Source organism: Pollachius pollachius (assembly GCF_949987615.1).
Source record: "Pollachius pollachius genome assembly, chromosome: 14".
Taxonomy (NCBI): domain Eukaryota; kingdom Metazoa; phylum Chordata; class Actinopteri; order Gadiformes; family Gadidae; genus Pollachius; species Pollachius pollachius.
Genome location: NC_136947.1, coordinates 9,072,650 through 9,091,446, shown reverse-complemented (window position 1 = coordinate 9,091,446; position 18,797 = coordinate 9,072,650). Strand labels below are relative to the sequence as shown.

At 46.3% G+C, this 18,797-nt stretch overlaps 1 protein-coding gene across 1 annotated transcript; it reads right to left on the bottom strand.

The window, feature by feature from the left end:
- Window positions 1-5,939: 5,939 nt before the first annotated feature.
- Window positions 5,940-18,105, bottom strand: gpaa1 (glycosylphosphatidylinositol anchor attachment 1). Its single transcript, XM_079751552.1, has 13 exons — window positions 17,991-18,105; window positions 17,562-17,680; window positions 17,097-17,276; window positions 16,687-16,798; window positions 15,991-16,138; window positions 15,361-15,462; window positions 14,687-14,883; window positions 13,764-13,960; window positions 12,921-13,074; window positions 12,268-12,336; window positions 8,361-8,557; window positions 7,633-7,803; window positions 5,940-6,257 (listed from the first exon to the last, which is right to left on the bottom strand). Exons 2-13 carry the CDS (start codon window positions 17,633-17,635, stop codon window positions 6,014-6,016), a joined length of 1,845 nt encoding a protein of 614 aa, XP_079607678.1. The 5' UTR covers window positions 17,636-17,680; window positions 17,991-18,105; the 3' UTR covers window positions 5,940-6,013.
- Window positions 18,106-18,797: the final 692 nt, after the last annotated feature.

The following is an 18,797-nucleotide window of genomic DNA, read 5'->3' as shown; positions in this document are numbered from 1 at the left end:
TTCCATATGTGTGCCTCCTACATGTTTGTTAGCAAAGTTATCCTTCTCCTTTTCTTCGCTACCGGACTTCTCGCGCGCGGCACGTGAGGTGAGGTGAGGTGGGAGGTCACTCGAGTCATGACTCATCACAACACACACAACAGCCAATGAAAGGTGAAAAATAAAATTACGCTGTAGTGGAACGAATCATATGTCCATGGCTGTGCCGGTGGGGCCAGCCCCACCAGAAGTAAAATAATCTCCGTCCACTTCAGAGAAACACTCTGAGCATGCGCATTTCAATTTTTCAAGTCCAATACACACTACTTTGGGCTGGTGGGGCTCGAGCCACTCTTGCCCCTCCAGACGAACGCAGTCTGAAGAAGCAAGCTAGGGTCGACTAAAAATGAACTAAAAGTGCCGAACTTATTATTTTACAGTACTTTCTGGGGAGATTTTTTTAAAATACATATATAATTTATTTTATATCTAATTTTTTTATATTATTTAATTTTCTTTTTTTTCTTGTGCGAGTAGGTGGGGCCGAGCCCCACTTGCCCCTAATGACCAGTCGCTACTCGTCGTTTGAAAAACCAAGTTTTTTTTATTTCAAAACTCAAAGAAAAAACGGTTCAAAGGTGCCCACACCAACAAGAAACATTTTAAGAAGCGGGGGGGGGAATAGCTGATAATGACTGCGGTCACTAGGTCCGATGTGGAGCGAAAAAGAAAGCGTCGGAAGTTCGACATCAAACCAATTAGACCGGTGCGGGGGTGAACACGGAGCAGTCCCTCAACGATAAGGAAGAACAAACCATGGCCATCATAGGCTTCTCAGCGTCCCATGGCATCCCGGGGGATGGATAGCCATGCGGGTATCACGGAAGAGGGATATCCTTCAAGTGAGCAATGGCAGGAGGATGAGGAACCTAGGATACCCCACCAGTCCAACTCGGCTGCCCCCATGTCCTACCCTTCATGACTCGTCGCCATCTAAAAAGAGAACGTGAAAACGTGTTCACAGCTCATTCAACTTTCCCAACATCCACATCAAATATCTGTATGGAGGCCTACTGAAAAAAATATGCATCACCTTGTTGCTCCGGGATAATTATTGAAGGTTTTGCTGGCCAAACCTCTCCCCCTCGAGGGCAAGCTGACGTGCCATAAGGTCCAACTTGGCCCTCTTCAGCACAATCACCTCTTGCTGATATCTAGCGTCTCGCTCGGAGGCTTCCCGGAGAAGACTACACACGTCCTTGAGCAGAGCCACCTTCTCCCTCTCCAACTCCACCAGGTCTTGGCTGCATTGACAGCCACGACCGATGATGGAGGCGGTGGCAGTTGAGACGGTGGAAGGGGTAGAGGTGGCAGCCGAGGTGGACGGTGTGGTCAGCTTGGGCGTCATGACGGGTATAGAGGTGGAGGTAGCCGAGGTTGACTGGTAGGGGGTCCTTGGTTCCTCATCCTCCTGCCATTGCTCACTTGAAGGATCTCCCACTTCCGTGATACCCGCATGGATATCCACTCCCCCGGGGAGGCTTTGGGAGGCTGAGTAGCCTATGATGGCCATGGCTCGCTCTTCCTCATCGTTGAGGGCCTGCGCCGTGTGCACCCCCGCACCAGTCAAATTGGATTGATGTCGAAATTCCGACGCTTTCTTTTTGGTAAGACTGACATAGTCTTGCTATATTTCCGGACGTCCACATCGGACCTAGTGATGCCAGTGACCGCAGTCATTCTCTCAGCTATTTCTCCCCACTTCTTAACTTTTTGCTTGTTGGTGTGTGCACCTTTGAAGCGATCAAATAAGAGGCCTTTGTTTGCCTCCACCTCCTCAAGCAGAACGTTCAGTTCTTCAGCTTTGAACAATGCTCTCCTCTTTCGCGCCTTGTCCGCCATTTTGCAGAAGCCCTAGGCCTACCCTTTTTCCGTAGGGTTTTATAGGCGTGTCATTTCACGTGACCAATCAATGCATAGAAAGCAATGTAGCAAAAAATCAATATATATGGCTATATAATGCATCAATATAATACATGCGCAGCCGAAATGTACCGATCAAACGCCTCGTCACAAGGCATATAATAAAATCAATTGATTCCATTTGCACTTGTTTGGGAGGTCGCTTTTCGAGCTGCACTTGCCGTCTCCCTCTGATTTTAATTCAACTATCGTGGTTAAAATGTCCTCATAGTGATCAATGACAGAAAACATGAATGAATCATGCTGAGACCAGCGGGTTTCCTCATTCATAAAAAAATAAACACATTCGGGAGTATGCAAATTATCCTGCGTCTCCCCCTTTTACATAGCCCATTTCAGCACCGTGTCAGTGGACAGCTACAATCCTACGAACGTCGTGAGTGCAGTGAACGCGCGTTCATGTTAAGAGGAGTTTCGGGAAACGCTCAAAAGAAATTCACGATGGTTCGTGTTAGTGCCATTTCGCCATATTGTAATTTAGACTTAGAAATTATTAGGATTTAGATATTATATATTTAGATTAATATTTAGTGATTGTTTATTATATTGATTAACTAATTGTTTTGCATAGTTTTGCTTTTTAGTTTAATAACTGTTTAGTGTACTTGTTTTCATTGCTTATACTTATTAGAGATGCATAGGACATTGTTTGCTATAGAGGGCGCTGTTATGCCGTAGCATTGAGGGAGAGTTAAACTGTTTTGTATCTTTTTATGGCATTCAGTAAAGACGGAGCGAACGCACTGTTTTTTCTACCGTCGTTTCAACAGTAAACACGCGTAGATCTCGTTCTTTCTGTCAAAGAGTGGTTAATCGACTGAATATGTTTAGAGCAATTTACAAATGCACAAGAAGGGAGTTTTAGCCACTACAGTTCGCAAGATCCATCGTGAGAATGATCGTACGAGCATGGATCCATCGTTATCGGGAAACGGGCCCCTGGGATTGTGTCTACTGACACGGTGCTGAAATGGGCTCCATAGGAGGGGGAGATGGAGGAATGTCGCAGGAAAATGGGGTTAAAAATATCTCCCCATCAAGGCCAATAGCAGAGAAGCCTATGAAAAGAACAGACTGCAATAATATGAATGCTAAAGATATTAAAATACAATTGATTAGGCCTAGGCCGACATATGCTATATCAGTCCTAATTCTGAACGCACTGTGTGTACATATTTTCACGGCATTTTCCCCCCTGAAATAATTCCCTATTACAAAAATCCAAAGTGACAACTACATTTAGGCCTATCTTAATGTGCTGATTTCTGAAACATGCTTTGCGCAGCAAAGAGAGCCGACTTTACCTGATTCCGCATAAGGTTTCATTGATTGGCGCGCACTCATTAATAGAATCTTTGGTGTTAACATAAAAAATGCAACATTCCATTGATTCAGTATCATTCGATCGAAGAGGCTGGGCATGTACACAAGGCTATTGCTGACCCGATTAGGAGAGCTTGGCCTAGATCCTGCCCATATTGTTGGGCAGGATGATGTATAGGCCTTTTTACACTGCCATGCCGGTTCGGTAGCAGCTTGGCACCCCCTGCGATTTCACCGTCTTATCTCAAGTTTCCTGTGTAAAACCGAGGGGGTCAAATCCCCCGTTCGTCACCGCGCAGGCTTTCTTGGTTCACTGGAGAAGGCGGGGCCGCGCACGGAGTCTAGACCTATCAGATTCAAAATGAAACCCAAAAAACCGCTAATGTGTGTAGGGTCCGGCAGGGTAAAATCGGGGTGCTAGCTCAAGTAGGCAATTTACCTTGCGCAGTGTAAACGCGCGGACTATGCCGCGAAAAAGGCGTGCATAAGATGGCATATTTGGGAATGTAAAAACGCCTTATGGTGCTGGTAATGTAAGCGGGAAAGCGCGCGGCGTTCAGGCACATATCGCAGCACATTTCTTCACTGCAGAAACCGGCGATTGTGCACAGGGATGTTTGTAACTGTCTAGACAGGGTTCAATAAATAATGAACTTCATTACAGTCTCACCGAAGCGCCTACAGTGCTTTATGGCAAACAATCGCAACAAAAAACGCCTGCAGAAATTCTCCGACACCCGCTGGTCTCAGCATGATTCGTGTACAGTATGTACACGAATACATACTATGTACAGTATATGTGTACAGTCTTCTGTCATTGATCAAAATGAGGACATTTTAACTACGATGGTTCAATTAAAATCAGAGGGGAGACACAGGGGCGTAGGAATGAGTTTAACATTGGGGGGGACACATGTCGGAAACCTGACAGATCCGTTAATGGTTTGAACAGAAATATGTCATAAATTAACTACACTGAAAAAATTCACAAATATATTTTATTCTACTAAAAAGATACATTTGTAAATGTAAAGGAAAACACATTTTGAATGGCAGTAATGAACTGATAAATATCAAATCAATTCTTTAATTGCACGCTGAATCATCCAGTTTTTTAGAATAAGAATCGGTGACAAGACGCTGTGTTGACCTTTCAAAATAAAATAAAATATTTTTCTCCACCGGTATCATTTTTAGGTGGGACAAATGCACCTGTCTCCAATATTGGAGGGGACACGTCCCCTCCGTCCCCCCCGGTTCCTACGCCCTTGGGGAGATAGCAAGTGCAGCTCGAAAGCGACCTCCCACACAAGAGCTTTGGAATCATTTGATTGTATTATATGGCTTGTGAGAGGGTTGCCTTGTGACGTGGGGTTGGATCGTACATTTCGGCTGCGCATGTATTTTTGGAATTTTAAATTGCTGCAATAAATTATGTTGTTGTTGACTTCTAACATGTCTCTGTCTTTGCTGTTTAAATATAACAGTAGTCTATGAGTAATATATCAGCGGTAGCCACTGTTTTGGGGGTATTGGGAAATTGCGCCAGCTGGACATTCCGTGGTATTGGATGTGTTTTAATAAAACGCATCCAATAAACGGAATGTCCGCTGGCAACGCCACTGAGGCTAAAGTAGGCTAACGATGCTCTTAGCATCCTATGAGTACCCCTAGAGTCCTCGTTAGCTACGAGTGTTTTCACGATGTTCATTAGCAACGACGCTTTCGGGAAACGGTGTGAAAACTGTACAATGCTCGTACAACGCACTTCACGATCCACTTAGGCTAACGGTGCTTTAGGGGAAACGAGGCCCATGCCAAGTAATTGTTTGTTACATTTAGGTTTGTTATCGTTACCAAAATGGGTGCGTTATCAGGTCTCACAGGTTGGAGCTTTACTTTGGACCTTGTGGTATGCTTTATCGGTGGAAATGTTTGGTTTCAAAATCAATTTATTCATTCAAACACATGGTCAATATCGATTTCAATTCAGTTTATTTAGGCATTTATAAATAAGAACAGAAGGTTATAAAAAACTATAAAAATTTGTGGTGTCATTTGAACAGACCTCTCAAAAGGCCAACAATGAACAACATTCCATGTTCGGCTCGACCATTTGTCCGTACCCCAATATCAAACTGCCGCCAAATGTTTATTCAACAATTCCATGCATTCTAAGTTCCCCTTTTTAATTTTTTTTTTAATATAAATAAAAGTCAGTGCATTACTACATGAAGAGTCCACGGAAACAAGCCATACACGATCCCAAACCTTTCCCTCATATGCAACCATATACAAGTGTTCACCCTTGTTTTGAGTTTTAAAAACAAAAACAAATCCTTCTACTAAAAAGCCTTCAAAAAAGGTTGAGTCTTAACAGAACCTCAAGCTATAAAAACAATCACCGTATCCTCAGCTTGAAGCTCCCTGGATGTTCCGCTTTAAAATGGCCTTCAATCTGAATGTGTCCCGACTTTTGTCTCCGCCAAACCCTCCGGTGGACGTGTGGTTCCATGCTCCCAAGGAGGGAACCTCATGGAGGTGCCTCTGCCTCTGCCTCTGCCTGCCCCCCCCCCACAGAGGGAGAGGCAGAGGCACCTCCATGAGGTTCCCTCCCTCCCTTTAGGCCCCCCCAACGCCCCTAGTAGCACAGAGGTCGCCCCCCCGACCACCCCTCGTAGCAGAGGACGCCCCGTGAACGAAGGCCCCTTTCTGGAGCCTCTGTGCCTTACTTCCAGAACAGGATGTTCCAGAAGAGCAGCCAGCAGGGGTAGACCAGCAGCGCCACCAGGGGGTAGACCAGGGAGCCGTACAGGGCGTGGTCCAGGATGCCCTGGGAGATGACGGACAGGAAGAGCATCCAGCCCTCCAGCAGCGTGACCGGCGTCTCCTGCAGCTCCTGGAAGAAGAAGACGGCGAAGAGCAGCGTGAGGCCCGGGCTGAGGACCACCATGACGAAGGCAGACAGCGTCCTGGAGAGGGGGGGAGAGGGGAGGGGGGGGGGGGGGGAGCGGTTAGGTCAACAGGTCCTGTTTAACATGCAATGTATTACATTATTTATTTTTCCTGGTAAAGGACACTTTAACTACAAACTTAGATTTTTGCAACAAAAACATTTAAAATATTTTAATATCTCAAATAAAATATTTAAGAATATTTAAAAATATATTTAAATTCAGTCCTGATTGAAAAGTCCTGTGTGTAGAATCCAGAACTAAATAGCGGTTATCCAGAACTATATCCCCCCTCACCCCACGCTGTCCACTGGCCGCCTGCATTGTCTAAAGGGCCAGTAGGCATTTCCCCTTTTGCAAAGCATCCACACTCATTTCCCCTACACAGCGACAGCACTAAAGAACGAATCACAAATGGGTCGCAGTCTACTAATGAGGATAACATTGGTATCCTCATTGGATACCAATGTACAGTAGGGAGTTGATACTCCCTACCGACACCCCCGCTAACCCTAACCCTAGAAGGGAAGGGGGGGGCCTTCCCTACCCATGTTATCCTCATTGTTACACTAGGACCCATTTGTGATTCGTTCTTTAGGGCTGTCGCTGTGTAGGGGAAATGACTGTGGATGCTTGGCAAAAGGGGAAAGCAACTCTTAGCCCAAAACACACGTTTAAACGTGTTCCCAGAAAGCCGTCTGACTCTTCTAAGATAGTGTACAAACATGGCGGCCCCCATGGAAGAGAACCCTCCATTAAAGACGTAGAGGGCTCATTCCAAGTTAAGGAAAAACAACGATTTCCTACTTTAAAAAGGTTGCATCAGCGATTCTAGGCCGAAACATAAATGATCACATTCATCTGATCTTTCCTCAGGATCCCGCGTGAGGAAAGCAGGTGCCCGCCCCGTAAGCAGGCAGTCAAAAAACGCATCTCTGTAGGCAGCCTATGCTCAGAAATCGCGTACAAAAACAAAATGGTACTACCAACCACTCAAAACCAAAATAAATAGTATTCCAACCAATCACCAACAAGGGGTGGGTGTTGCGGGGTTTTGCGCTGCGTTCATGATAGTTTTACTGGATGCACGTAACACAATAGGGAGGAGCGAGCTGGCTCTGTTTGTTTGGGATTTCGTCTCAAATACCAACATCGCTGATACAACCTTTAATTGGTTTTAAAGGTTTTGTTTGTTTGTTCTGTTTGTCTTTTCCTTACTTTAGCATTTAGTTTAGCATTAACGTCAATCTTTCGTTTGCATTGGTAGTTTGTATTTTTATCCTGCGTTGTTGTTGTTCCACTGGGCTGTGTACGGGGGATTAATAAAGTTGTATCTAATCTAATTAGTCACTCATTAAAAAGCACTAACAGACCCCACCCGGGGAATACTTACTTGGGCACGTGGGGCGTGATGAAGGCGGCCAGCGGCACCAGGGTGAGCGCCAGTATGAAGCCCAGGGAGAAGTTGATGAGGGCGGTGCAGCCCAGCAGCACGGCCAGGTACAGCACGGCCACCAGCTTCAGTACCCTCCAGCCCTGCTCCGTGCCATCGCCCGCCAGCAGCCTGCCGGCAGGGGGGGGGGGGGGAGACAGATCAGTCAGAGAGTCAGACGGTCAGGCAGGCAGGCGGTCAGGCAGGTGAGGCCACTGTGGTACAGTACAGTTTGAGTTAATGGGGTGATATCATGCTTTTTTTCCTTTGCTTTAGATGTTATACATCCTATATATCCTTATATGGTCATCAATAAGGAACCATATAAGGGTCTGTGTCCATATATGGACATAGGTCCTTATTGATGACCATAGAAGGACGTGTATCCTCAAATGGACCATAAATACACATAGGGCATACATAAAAGATCAAAACACTGTGGTTCACCACCATCACCACCACAGGGTCGCCCGATGCACTCTCCCCATCTGCGGACCCCTTGTCACGGGTTCGAGTCCCACCCTACCGGTGTGTGTGGCGGGTTCGAGTCCCACCCTACCGGTGTGTGTGGTGGGTTCAAGTCCCACCCTACCGGTGTGTGTGGCGGGTTCGTGTCCCTCCCTTCCAGTGTGTTGTGGGTTTGAGTTCCACCCTTCCGGTGTGTGTGGCGGGTTTGAGTCCCTCCCTACCGGTGTGTGTTGTGGGGCAGGGCCAGGCCCGCCGTGTAGATGGCGATGGCGGTCAGGACCACCGCTTCCGTCTCGGACACGGGGAAGTGCTCGACGGCGAGCTCCTGGGAGAGGACGGGCAGCGTGTAGAGGGCCACGCCCGTCAGGTGGCTGATCACCAGGGGGGTGAGGATGGAGAGGACCCCCGGGCTGGTGGGCTGGGGGGCAGAGAGGGGGCACAGCGGGGGACAGGGTTAGGAAAATAAATACTGAATACACATAAAATATATTCATGTTATTGATAAAGTAATATTTATATATCAACATTATTAATATTAATACTCCATTAAAACTTATATGGACTGCCTTTGTACAGCGGAAGAAAAATTGACGAAAAGAAATGCGTAGACTGAATACACATAAAATATATTCATGTTATAATTTATATAGCATGAAACCCTATATAGTAATATATATATCAACATAATTATTAAAACTTATATGGATTGCATTTATCCAGCGCTTTTCTAACCAGTGGCCACTCAAAGCGCTTTACAATATTGCCTGGCATTCACCCATTCATGCACACACTGACGGCAGTGTCAACCACACAGGGCGACAGCCAGCTCGTCTGGAGCAGTCCGGGTGAGGCGACACTCAAACTAGCAACCTTCTGGTTACCAGCCAACCCGCTCTACCTCCTGAGCCACATGCCTCCCCTAATACTAGAATTACTGAATATTAAGTAGTAGAAAGCAGTTGTGTTTTCATCCGCTGCCACAATGCTACTAATGGTATATCTGTACACAGGTACCACCTTCACCTGCCAGAGTAGCACCATGTGTCGTATGAATACGATCCCTGCCAAATGGTCAAATCTTTCCACCATTGGATGGTTGTGTTAAGTTGCATGTTATCTACTGCGCGTGCGCAGTTGGGTTGGCTGAGTGTTCTATCGGGGAATAATGGCGGCAGCCATGGTTGTGCATGTAATATGCTAACTTTCAGTAAACGTTTCAACTTGTAAAAAAAAACTCGATGCACAATGTACATGGTTACAGCCCCTACCAACTAGTGTTTGGGCAGAACCCAAATCTGCCTTCAACCATTACCGATAAGCCACCAGCTCTGGAAACAAGTTTGAATACTTGGGTAGCCCAACACATCACAACATTACATGCATCAAGAAGAGCGTTTACGGAAGCCGAATGCTCTGAGAGGATCCGAAGAGCCCTTCGCAAACAACTCCGGCCCAATGATGACAGATATGAAACGGGGGACAAAGTATACTATAAGAGAGTAGACTGTAACGAGTGGAAAGGTCCAGGCGTAGTCATCGGCCAAGATGGTGTGGTGATTTTTGTCAGACATGGGGGAACCTACATTCGAGTGCACCAGTCTAGGCTGAGAAAAGTGGATCACCCAGAGCTGGAAGAAAATACAAAGGGAGATTGAATAATTGTCAATGAAAAACTTACAATGACACCAGCAGTTGGACTCAATGATCATAACTATGACAGTGACGATGAATTACAGGAAGTGGAACCGACAAATGATGAACACCTTGATGCTGAGGATAACACTGAACCCTCTCATGCATCAGTACAGCCTGGAGGAGGTGATCTCGATCAACCTGTCACGTCGCAGATAAACTCAACCGCGACTTGTGAAGGCCTGAGGCTGAAAGCTGGACAGTTGGTTCAATACACAGACAATGAAAGTGGCCAAACCCACACTGGAAAAATTCTCAGCCGGGCAGGAAAGGCCACTGGAAAACACAAAAACTGTTATAATGTGCAGTACAGTGAGCCCGAGGAAACTGATGGCACAACAAGGTCAGTTGACTTAGGACAAATTAAAGATCTTCAAGTTATTCTGCCTGAGCATGCCAAGGTATGTACTGACTACAATCAGGATGACATACTGATAGTGGATGATGATGCCTTCATACCTGCCAAACACATTGAACTCAGCAACTGGAAAAAGAATGATGTATTTGAAGAGGTAAAAGATGAGGGTCAGAAATGCATCTCAACAAGGTGGGTGTGCACACTCAAGGAAACACCTGATAGCATTGTACCTAAAGCCAGACTAGTTGCGAGAGGCTTTGAAGAAAGAAACACACAAGACCTTCCCAAAGACTCGCCTACATGTGCTTCAGAATCTCTAAAGATGATCATGGCTGTCATATGTCAAAATAAATGGCAGCTGAACTCCATGGACATTAAAGCAGCCTTTTTACAAGGTAAAGAGTTAACCCGAAATGTCTACATTCGCCCACCACAAGAAGCACAGTGCAAAGGAACTGTATGGAAGTTGAAAAAGTGTGTTTATGGCCTTACAGATGCTTCTTTGTACTGGTACAATAGAGTGAAAGACACTATGCAGCAGTTGGGAGCTACTGTGTCAAAAGTTGATCCAGCAGTATTCTACTGGCTGGATGATTCCTGTGCTGTAATGGGGATCCTTGCAGCTCATGTGGATGACTTTATCTGGGGTGGTTCACATGCGTTCTCCACAGCTGTCATCCCCCAATTGAAAGATGCTTTTCAAGTTGGACGTGAAGAACACCACAGCTTCAGCTACATTGGAATGCAGGTTCATTCCCTGAAGGATGAGATACAGGTACAACAAAGTACATACATAAAAAGTCTTCAACCTATTCATGTGGACCCCACCAGAGCAACACAGCGTGAGGCTCCTTTAACAGAAATCGAGCTTGACATGCTTAAATCAAAGATTGGCCAGATATTGTGGGTAGCAAGACAGAGCAGACCGGATGTAATGTGTGACATATCCATTTTGGCATCTAACACAAAGCACGCTACTGTCCAAACCCTGCACTGTGCAAACAAACTCATCAGAAAACTAAAATCAGAAGAGGTGATCTTGAGGTTTCAGTACTTGGGAGAAAACTGTTCCCTCAAACTAGTCGTGTTCAGTGATTCCTCAATGGGGAACCTTGCAGATGGAGGAACACAGGGTGGACATTTTATCATGCTTATGGGAGAAGATGGGAAGTTTTCAACAATATGCTGGCAGTCAAAACGCATCAGGAGAGTTGTACGGAGTACGTTAGCAGGAGAGACATTGGCACTTGCAGATGGGATCGACAGTGGAGTTTTTCTAGCTACTATCTACTCGGAGCTTACCACTGGGGGTTGCACACACAGCAATTTGCCCATTGTGTGTGTAACGGATAACCATTCTCTTCTTGATGCTGTCAAGTCTACAAAGTGTGTCACAGAAAAGAGACTCCGCCTCGAAATCAGCAGTATTAAGGAGCTCATGCACTCTGGAGCTGTTCAGCAGATCATGTGGTTACCTACCAAGGAACAGCTTGCTAACTGCTTGACGAAGACAGGGACTTCTGCACTAAGTCTGCTGAGGGCCCTCAGCGAAGGTGTACTGCATCTTAAGGACTAAATGATCTTGACAATAGACTACAGTTAGTTTGGTCATTAAAACTGTCATTTAATCATACCTGTTTAGCTGTTGTAGGTTTAAAATATAACCTATGTTGATGTTCTATTTCTTGGACAGTGTTCTTAGTTTTTAAAAAAAAAAAAAAAAAGTCCTTCGTTATGAAAAATGTTCTTGGTTTTGAAAAAATGTTTTTCTTTAAAGAAAAAGGGGAGATTGTTAAGTTGCATGTTATCTACTGCGCGTGCGCAGTTGGGTTGGCTGAGTGTTCTATCGGGGAATAATGGCGGCAGCCATGGTTGTGCATGTAATATGCTAACTTTCAGTAAACGTTTCAACTTGATCAACTGTCGTTGTGGTTATTGGATTATCTCGATTAACAGGTTGAACCTGCATGTACAGTTTCTCAGGACCAGATGCCACGATGTGCCTCTCAGTGAAGTAGAGACACCGGTCTTAACATGCCTTTAGAAGAGATAAAAGAAAAAACACCGGTTTGACTCACCACCACCTCAATGCCGTCTTCAGTTGTTCTGGTGGGCGGGGAGGACAGTTGAACCCAAAGGTCTAAGGCCTGGACACACTCAAGGTCAAGGCAGCGAATAGCGTTACGAGAGCTTGGAATCTTGTGTTCATCAATGCATCAGCAACATACATAGGACATCCTGAATAAATATTACACCTAAGCAGCTTTACGAGTTACAAAAAAAACTGCACACTGGTCAAGGTAGCCAATAGCAGTACGAGATATTTGAATCGGGTGTTTGTCAATGCATCACACCCCTCCTACTTATGGTATGTTGTACGTCCTGGCCCTTAATGTAGGCACTTATTGAATGTTGTACTTAGTTATAGTACTTAGTTGTGTAGCATCCTATCCTCGCTATCTCTGTTGTATACGGGGAATGGGTTAACCTAGCGATTGTTAGTGCTTGGCACTTGGCTCTATGAACATCCTTACCGTACCGACAGCGATATATTGTTGTTTCTCTTTCTTCTGACAAACGCACTTATTGTAAGTCTCTTTGGATAATAGTATCTGCTAAATCCCCTCAATTCAGTGGGACATCATAAATAAATATTTCACCACAACAGCTTTACAAGTTAAAAACCCAAAAGGCCAGAGTTGGGAGCGCGGGCGTGAGGGCGGGAGGATACACGGAGCAGCAGGATGAGAGCCAGCAGGCCGAAGGCCGGCATGTAGTAGCCGATGGAGACGAAGCGGGTGAGCGAGGGCATGAGGTAGAAGAAGTACGACTGGTGGAGGCGCTCCAGGAGGTTGTTCAGCTTCCGGTACATCCCTTCCAAGAGCCTGGCGACGGAGGGGCGGATGAAACGCAGGGATCACATTAAAACCGCACCGATCTGACCTACTGTCGAGGGGCCCGTCCTGTGGTTTTTATCATCACTTGTCAGAAATCACAATTGCTTTTGTTACATTCTTATTGTACACCTATAAGTACATCCACAAAAGTATTTTGCTTGGTACCTCAAACAGCCACATTGCAGGTTTAGAAAGTAAAAAAAGTTTAAAGTGATCAAGTGGTAGCGGTGCCAGATACGGTTGATTCTAGTGCCAAATGCAGCTAATGCATCTATTCCGTACACTAAGCCAGTTTTTTTTAAAGGTTTTCCGTGGGAGTGTATTTGAAATGTATTTGAGTTCTGGTGAAAACTTGTTTTGCCTGCATGTATGTACAGTATTTATGCATGTATGTCAATGATGGCACCCATGCACTCCTGATCGTCCTGGAAGGAGGGATCCCCCACTCTGCGTTCCTTCTCTAGATTTCTTCCTTGCTAATTAAGAAGTTTTTTCTTTCCCTCTGGGGGAGCTAGGGTCAGGGGGGTGTCATATATATACGCCTTTTCAAGCCCTTCGAAACTGTACTTGTGATTGAGGGCAATACAAATAAAAGTAATTTCAATGCAGAGACTGCCCTCTAGTGGTCAGACATAAACACGCAGTTCCAACAAAGACTTCAGAAGTGGCGTGCCCACCTGCCCACGGTGGTGGCGTCCGTCTTGTACTGGCGGAAGCTGTTGACGCCCTTGATAGAGGCCGCCTCGATGTGGTAGCGCAGGAAGAGGCCGTGGTCGCCCCAGGCCCGGCCGCTGGCCTGCTTCAGCACCATTAGCATCATGGTCTGCACCGCGTGGCTGTAGCCCGACGTGGTGTCCCAGTCGTTCCTGGGGAGCTGCAACGGAGAGAGAGGGGAAAAGAAAACGGACGTCCATAAAAACAATACGGCTCCCGGATTTTTGTTTTTGTTTTAGTGGTGAAAAATAACTATTCCTATATTTGTTCTATATGTTGTTCGTCCTGGCACTAAATGTACGCACTTATTGTATGTTCTTATCCTACTATCGTTGTTGTATGCGGGGAATGGGTTGACCTAGTGATTTTTAGTGCTATGCACTTGGTTCTATGAACAACCTTTTTTTTATTCTACATGGGGAACAGAAAGAAAGACACCATTATTTCACGTGGGAAACTTAAAACCTCCGCTGACCTCATTTTCGAATGCCAGTTCTCACACACCCATTGTAGGCATCAAGACCTCTGCTACCAAGCTTGCTTTAAAATAACTAAATAAATTAATTAATGGGCATTCCTCAATGATTTTGAGGAAGCAAGAGGCGTGTCTGCTCCGTATCTGTCCGTGGGGACTTCTCTCAGGTCCTCGTGGTCATCAGAGAGCGGGGGCACTCAAGGGAGGGGTGGTGACGGGCAGCGCACAGCTCAGCCCTGCCCAGGTATCCGCCTCCCTCTTTCCCTATGAACATCCGTACTGAACCGACATTGATATATTGTGGTTTCTCTTCCTCCTGACTAATGTACTAATGTACTTTGGATGGGAGCGTGTGCTAAACGCCCTGAATGTCAGTGTACCCCGCTCCACTCTCTGACCCGGGGCTGTTACCTTGCCCTGGGTGGTGCAGAGGACCCCTATCTTCTGGCAGAAGGCGTAGAAGAGGTTGGCCAGGTCCAGGTTGGGCAGCTGGCCGTTGAGCCCCTCCAGGACCAGGTCCAGGCTGGTGACCACGTCGCTGCTGAGCTCCAGGGACAGGGCGGCCTGGATGGAGCCGCCGCGGCCCTGCAACGGGGACCAGTCCATGCCTGGGGCGGCGGAGGACCAGGCGTTGTGTTGGGGGAATGGAATGTTCCGTGTTGATTAGATAAAGGGTGTGTGTGTGCGTGTGTGTAGGTGTGTGTAGGTGTGTGTAAGTGTGTATGTGTAGAGGTGTGTGTGTTTGTGTGTGTAGAGGTGTGTGTGTGTAGACGTGTGTGTGTGTGTGTAGAGGCGTGTGTGTGTGTGTGTATAGGGGTGTTTGTTGAGTGTGTGTGTGTCTAGTCGTGTTTGTGTGTGTCTAGTGGTGTTCGTCTAGTAGTGTGTGTGTGTGTGTGTGTGTGTGTGTGTGTGTGTGTGTGTGTGTGTGTGTGTGTGTGTGTGTGTGTGTGTGTGTGTGTGTGTGAACTGATTATACAGACTTTGCATAAACTGTGCTCAGCTCAAGTGCTGAAGTACATAGTACCTTTGTGGTGTGGTGGCTATTGTGGTGGTGAGGTAGCAGCATTGTATATGCACGCCCTTACCTGTGGTGTTAGTGTGGTGGTAGCCTTCCAGCCAGGCCTGCATGCCTATCAGGTCATGCTCGTTGACCAGGAAGATGATATCCTTGGCCCAATAGATCTGACCTATTGCAAAGCAGAAAATAAAACAGTCAACCAATCAGGCAACTCCAGGACGTGCTGCTGGCCACTGCATTCATGTTTGATGATATGCAATAGCATACCAGTGCTGTGTATTTATTACTGCTCTGCTATTTTTTTTAATCACGTTGTATCTTATACAATCATCATATATATAGATACATAATATATGTATCTATATATGAAAAAGAAAGACGTATACAACTTGTAACTGATTTTTTACTGCTCTGCATTTTCTTAAGAGCGTACATAATATACATCTTATATTTGTATCTAATATCAAACTGCTTCTGAACCACTGACACCTTTTAATTTCACTGTATACTTGTCTGCATGTGACAAATAAAGCTCTTGAATCTTGGATCTTGGCTGATGGTGATACCACATGTATCACCATCACCGCATGTGGCTCAGGTTGCGCAGGTTGGCTGGTGACCTGAAGGTTGCTAGTTTGATCCCCGGCTCCTCCTAGAGTGTCGAGGTGTCCCTGAGAAACAAACTGAACATACTCACTCCTGAAGTACTGAGCCAAGCCGAGCAGGAGTCCCACCGCCTGGTTGTTCTCGTTCCCCGGGCTGCAGGGGGCGCTCAGCACCAGGGCCTCAGTGCGGGGGGCCCGTGGGGCCCTCAGGATTCCGTACACGTTGGTTCCCTTCACCATCTGGGAGGGGAAAGGGAGACAGAAGGGGGGGGGGGGTCAGTGACAGCAGATTGACAATGTGGTTGTACTCTCTTGGTAGGTGACGTTTAGCCGTTACAAGCCATTTGAAAATCTGCCTTTTTCCTGTGTTTTAGTGACATCACAAGTGGGCGTGTCCAGCTAGATGTTTGCTGGATAGATGAGCAACATTTGATACAGTCCACTGGGTAGGCTGGTAGACTGATCTACCCAGCGTACATCTAGGTGGACACACCCACTTGTGACGGCTAATCACACTCAGACCTGGTGGTACAATATAACCCCACCCCTCACCACATATAGACGTACATAAATGCATACCACTACAAACCACAGCTTTTATGGGGGTCGGCTAAGCTCAGGAGGTAGAGTGGGTTGACTGGTAACCGGAAGGTTACCAGTCAACCAGAGTGTTAAGGTGTCCTTGAGCAAGACACCTCACCTGCGCCGCTGGTGTGTGAATGAACGGTTGCAAGTCGCTTTGGATAAAAGCGTCTGCAGAAAACCCCCGAGTGAATGAATGTACTCACGTATCTCTCCTTGTCTTCATCAGGGAAGGGCAGCTTGCGGGAGAAGCGCTGCGTGTAGACCTCCAGCCCTCGAGCCTGCATGGTCCTGACCAGCCAGTCCACCGGCATGCCTCTGAAACACAACAGAGGACCGTCTTAATTCCAACTATAGTTGAGGGGCGCCCCGGTGGCTCAGCGGGTACAGCGCGTACCATTAAGGCTCAGCCCTGATCGCAGCCACCTGGGTTCGATCCTGCCTGTGGTCCTTTGCTGCATGTCCTCCCCTCTAACTCCAATCCCTTCCTGTCTATCTTACTCTATCATAAAAATTTAATAAAAATAAAAACTACAGTTGCTGAGGCGGCGACAAACATTATATCATACATCTTATCATACATTTTATCCCGTCAGAGGCAACGTCTCAACCTTACCCCGTTTTCTTTTTATGCGCGGCAAACTCCCGGCCGGTGGCGAGCGCCCGCTCCCCCGCCGGGAAGCGCTCCTCCACCATGGTGGAGCCCATGGCATTCTCCGACATGTACGTCCGCAGGGTGAACGGCTCGAAGGCGAGGCCCATGAACCAGGCCACGCCCGCCATGTAGCAGATCATACTGAGAGAGAGAGAGAGAGAGAGAATTATTATACATTTGTTTATTTTCCACAGCTTTTCCAAAAATATACAAACTATACACCAAATATGTAAAAAGGATCCATTTATCCATGCAAAATATTATATCTATATAATCCTGTCCAAAATGATGACTTAATAAGTATAGACATATTTGCGCACACAAAGACAGAGAGAGTGACAGAGACAGAGAGAAAATATACATTTTCCTGGTATGTATATATTGGAACACAATATGGTGCAAGGCAAAAAAAACGTGATATCGCACCAGATCGGGGCATTGAGGCGGGTGAGCATGCCGATCAGAGCACGCCTTCTGTTGGGGTCTGACAGGAGTCCCATGGCGATGTGATGATGCTACTCCCCTCGCATTGGCAGTGTCAGGATCTGGGGAAAACAGGATAAACCGACCTCGTCAACACACTCACAGCGAAAGTTTACTTTTGCAATCAACCCTGCACGAATAGCAATAATGTTGCCTTTGTATACACGTTTAATGTCAATGGAATCCATGCTTTGGTGGAGATCATCGGCTGCCATTGTCATCGTATCGATCGGTCGGAAGGTGGAAGGTGGAAAGCTAAGCTAAGTGGCGCTGTGTACGATTACCAGCCATAGTAAATGCCAATTTGTGAATACAAGGCGTATGATCGATATTCAATATTAACATATATTTTTTTAAGAATACTGTTCCTACCGAATATTGGGTTGCATTTACGAGATCCGTTTCCACCGCTGCAGCATTACTCCTCGAACCCTTCCTTTTTCCTGGAGGGCCACTGCTTCGGCGGACCGACTTCCGGACATGCGCATGTCAAAGGGCGTCTGACAGCCTTCTTCTTCTTTCCCTTTACCTTGGGCGCCTGGACTACTTACTGTTTACGATTGCCCCCTACGGTTGACCAAGAGAATGCACATTTCTAGCTAAGAATAAAACGATAAAAATAAATAAAAAGATAATATACTTTACGAGTTATAGGCCTATATGCCCCGACTATAGAATCAGGGGCGTAGCCAGGATTTTATTACTGTGGTGGCCAGCTCGGGCCAGTGTTATATTATACCCTCTCCAATTATAACTGCTGTACATAGCATTTAGTTTCCCACCACCTCTACATCTACTTCCATCCATGAAAATCCTATTCCACAACAAGTCTTCTGTACCATCACCTCCACATCTGGACGGCCTACCAGCCCCCATCATGCAGGGCCTTGACTAAAATGGCTTAAATAAGTTGTGGCCAGTCCAAACCAACAACTCTGAATTCCTTCCCTGATCCCTCAATGGATTCAGTAGCCATGTCCATTACCTTATGTTCAGCAATATCCAGAGAAATTCCGTCATATCCTGAATCTAGACTCAACACCACGCTGAACAGGAGAACACAAAGAGCTCCCACATACCTGAGCTAGGACCACTGAACCCATCTGTAAATATACATTTGAAAGCCTATCAGCGCAACAAGCCGTTTAATAGCCCTCTAACATCAATGGCTGTAATAAA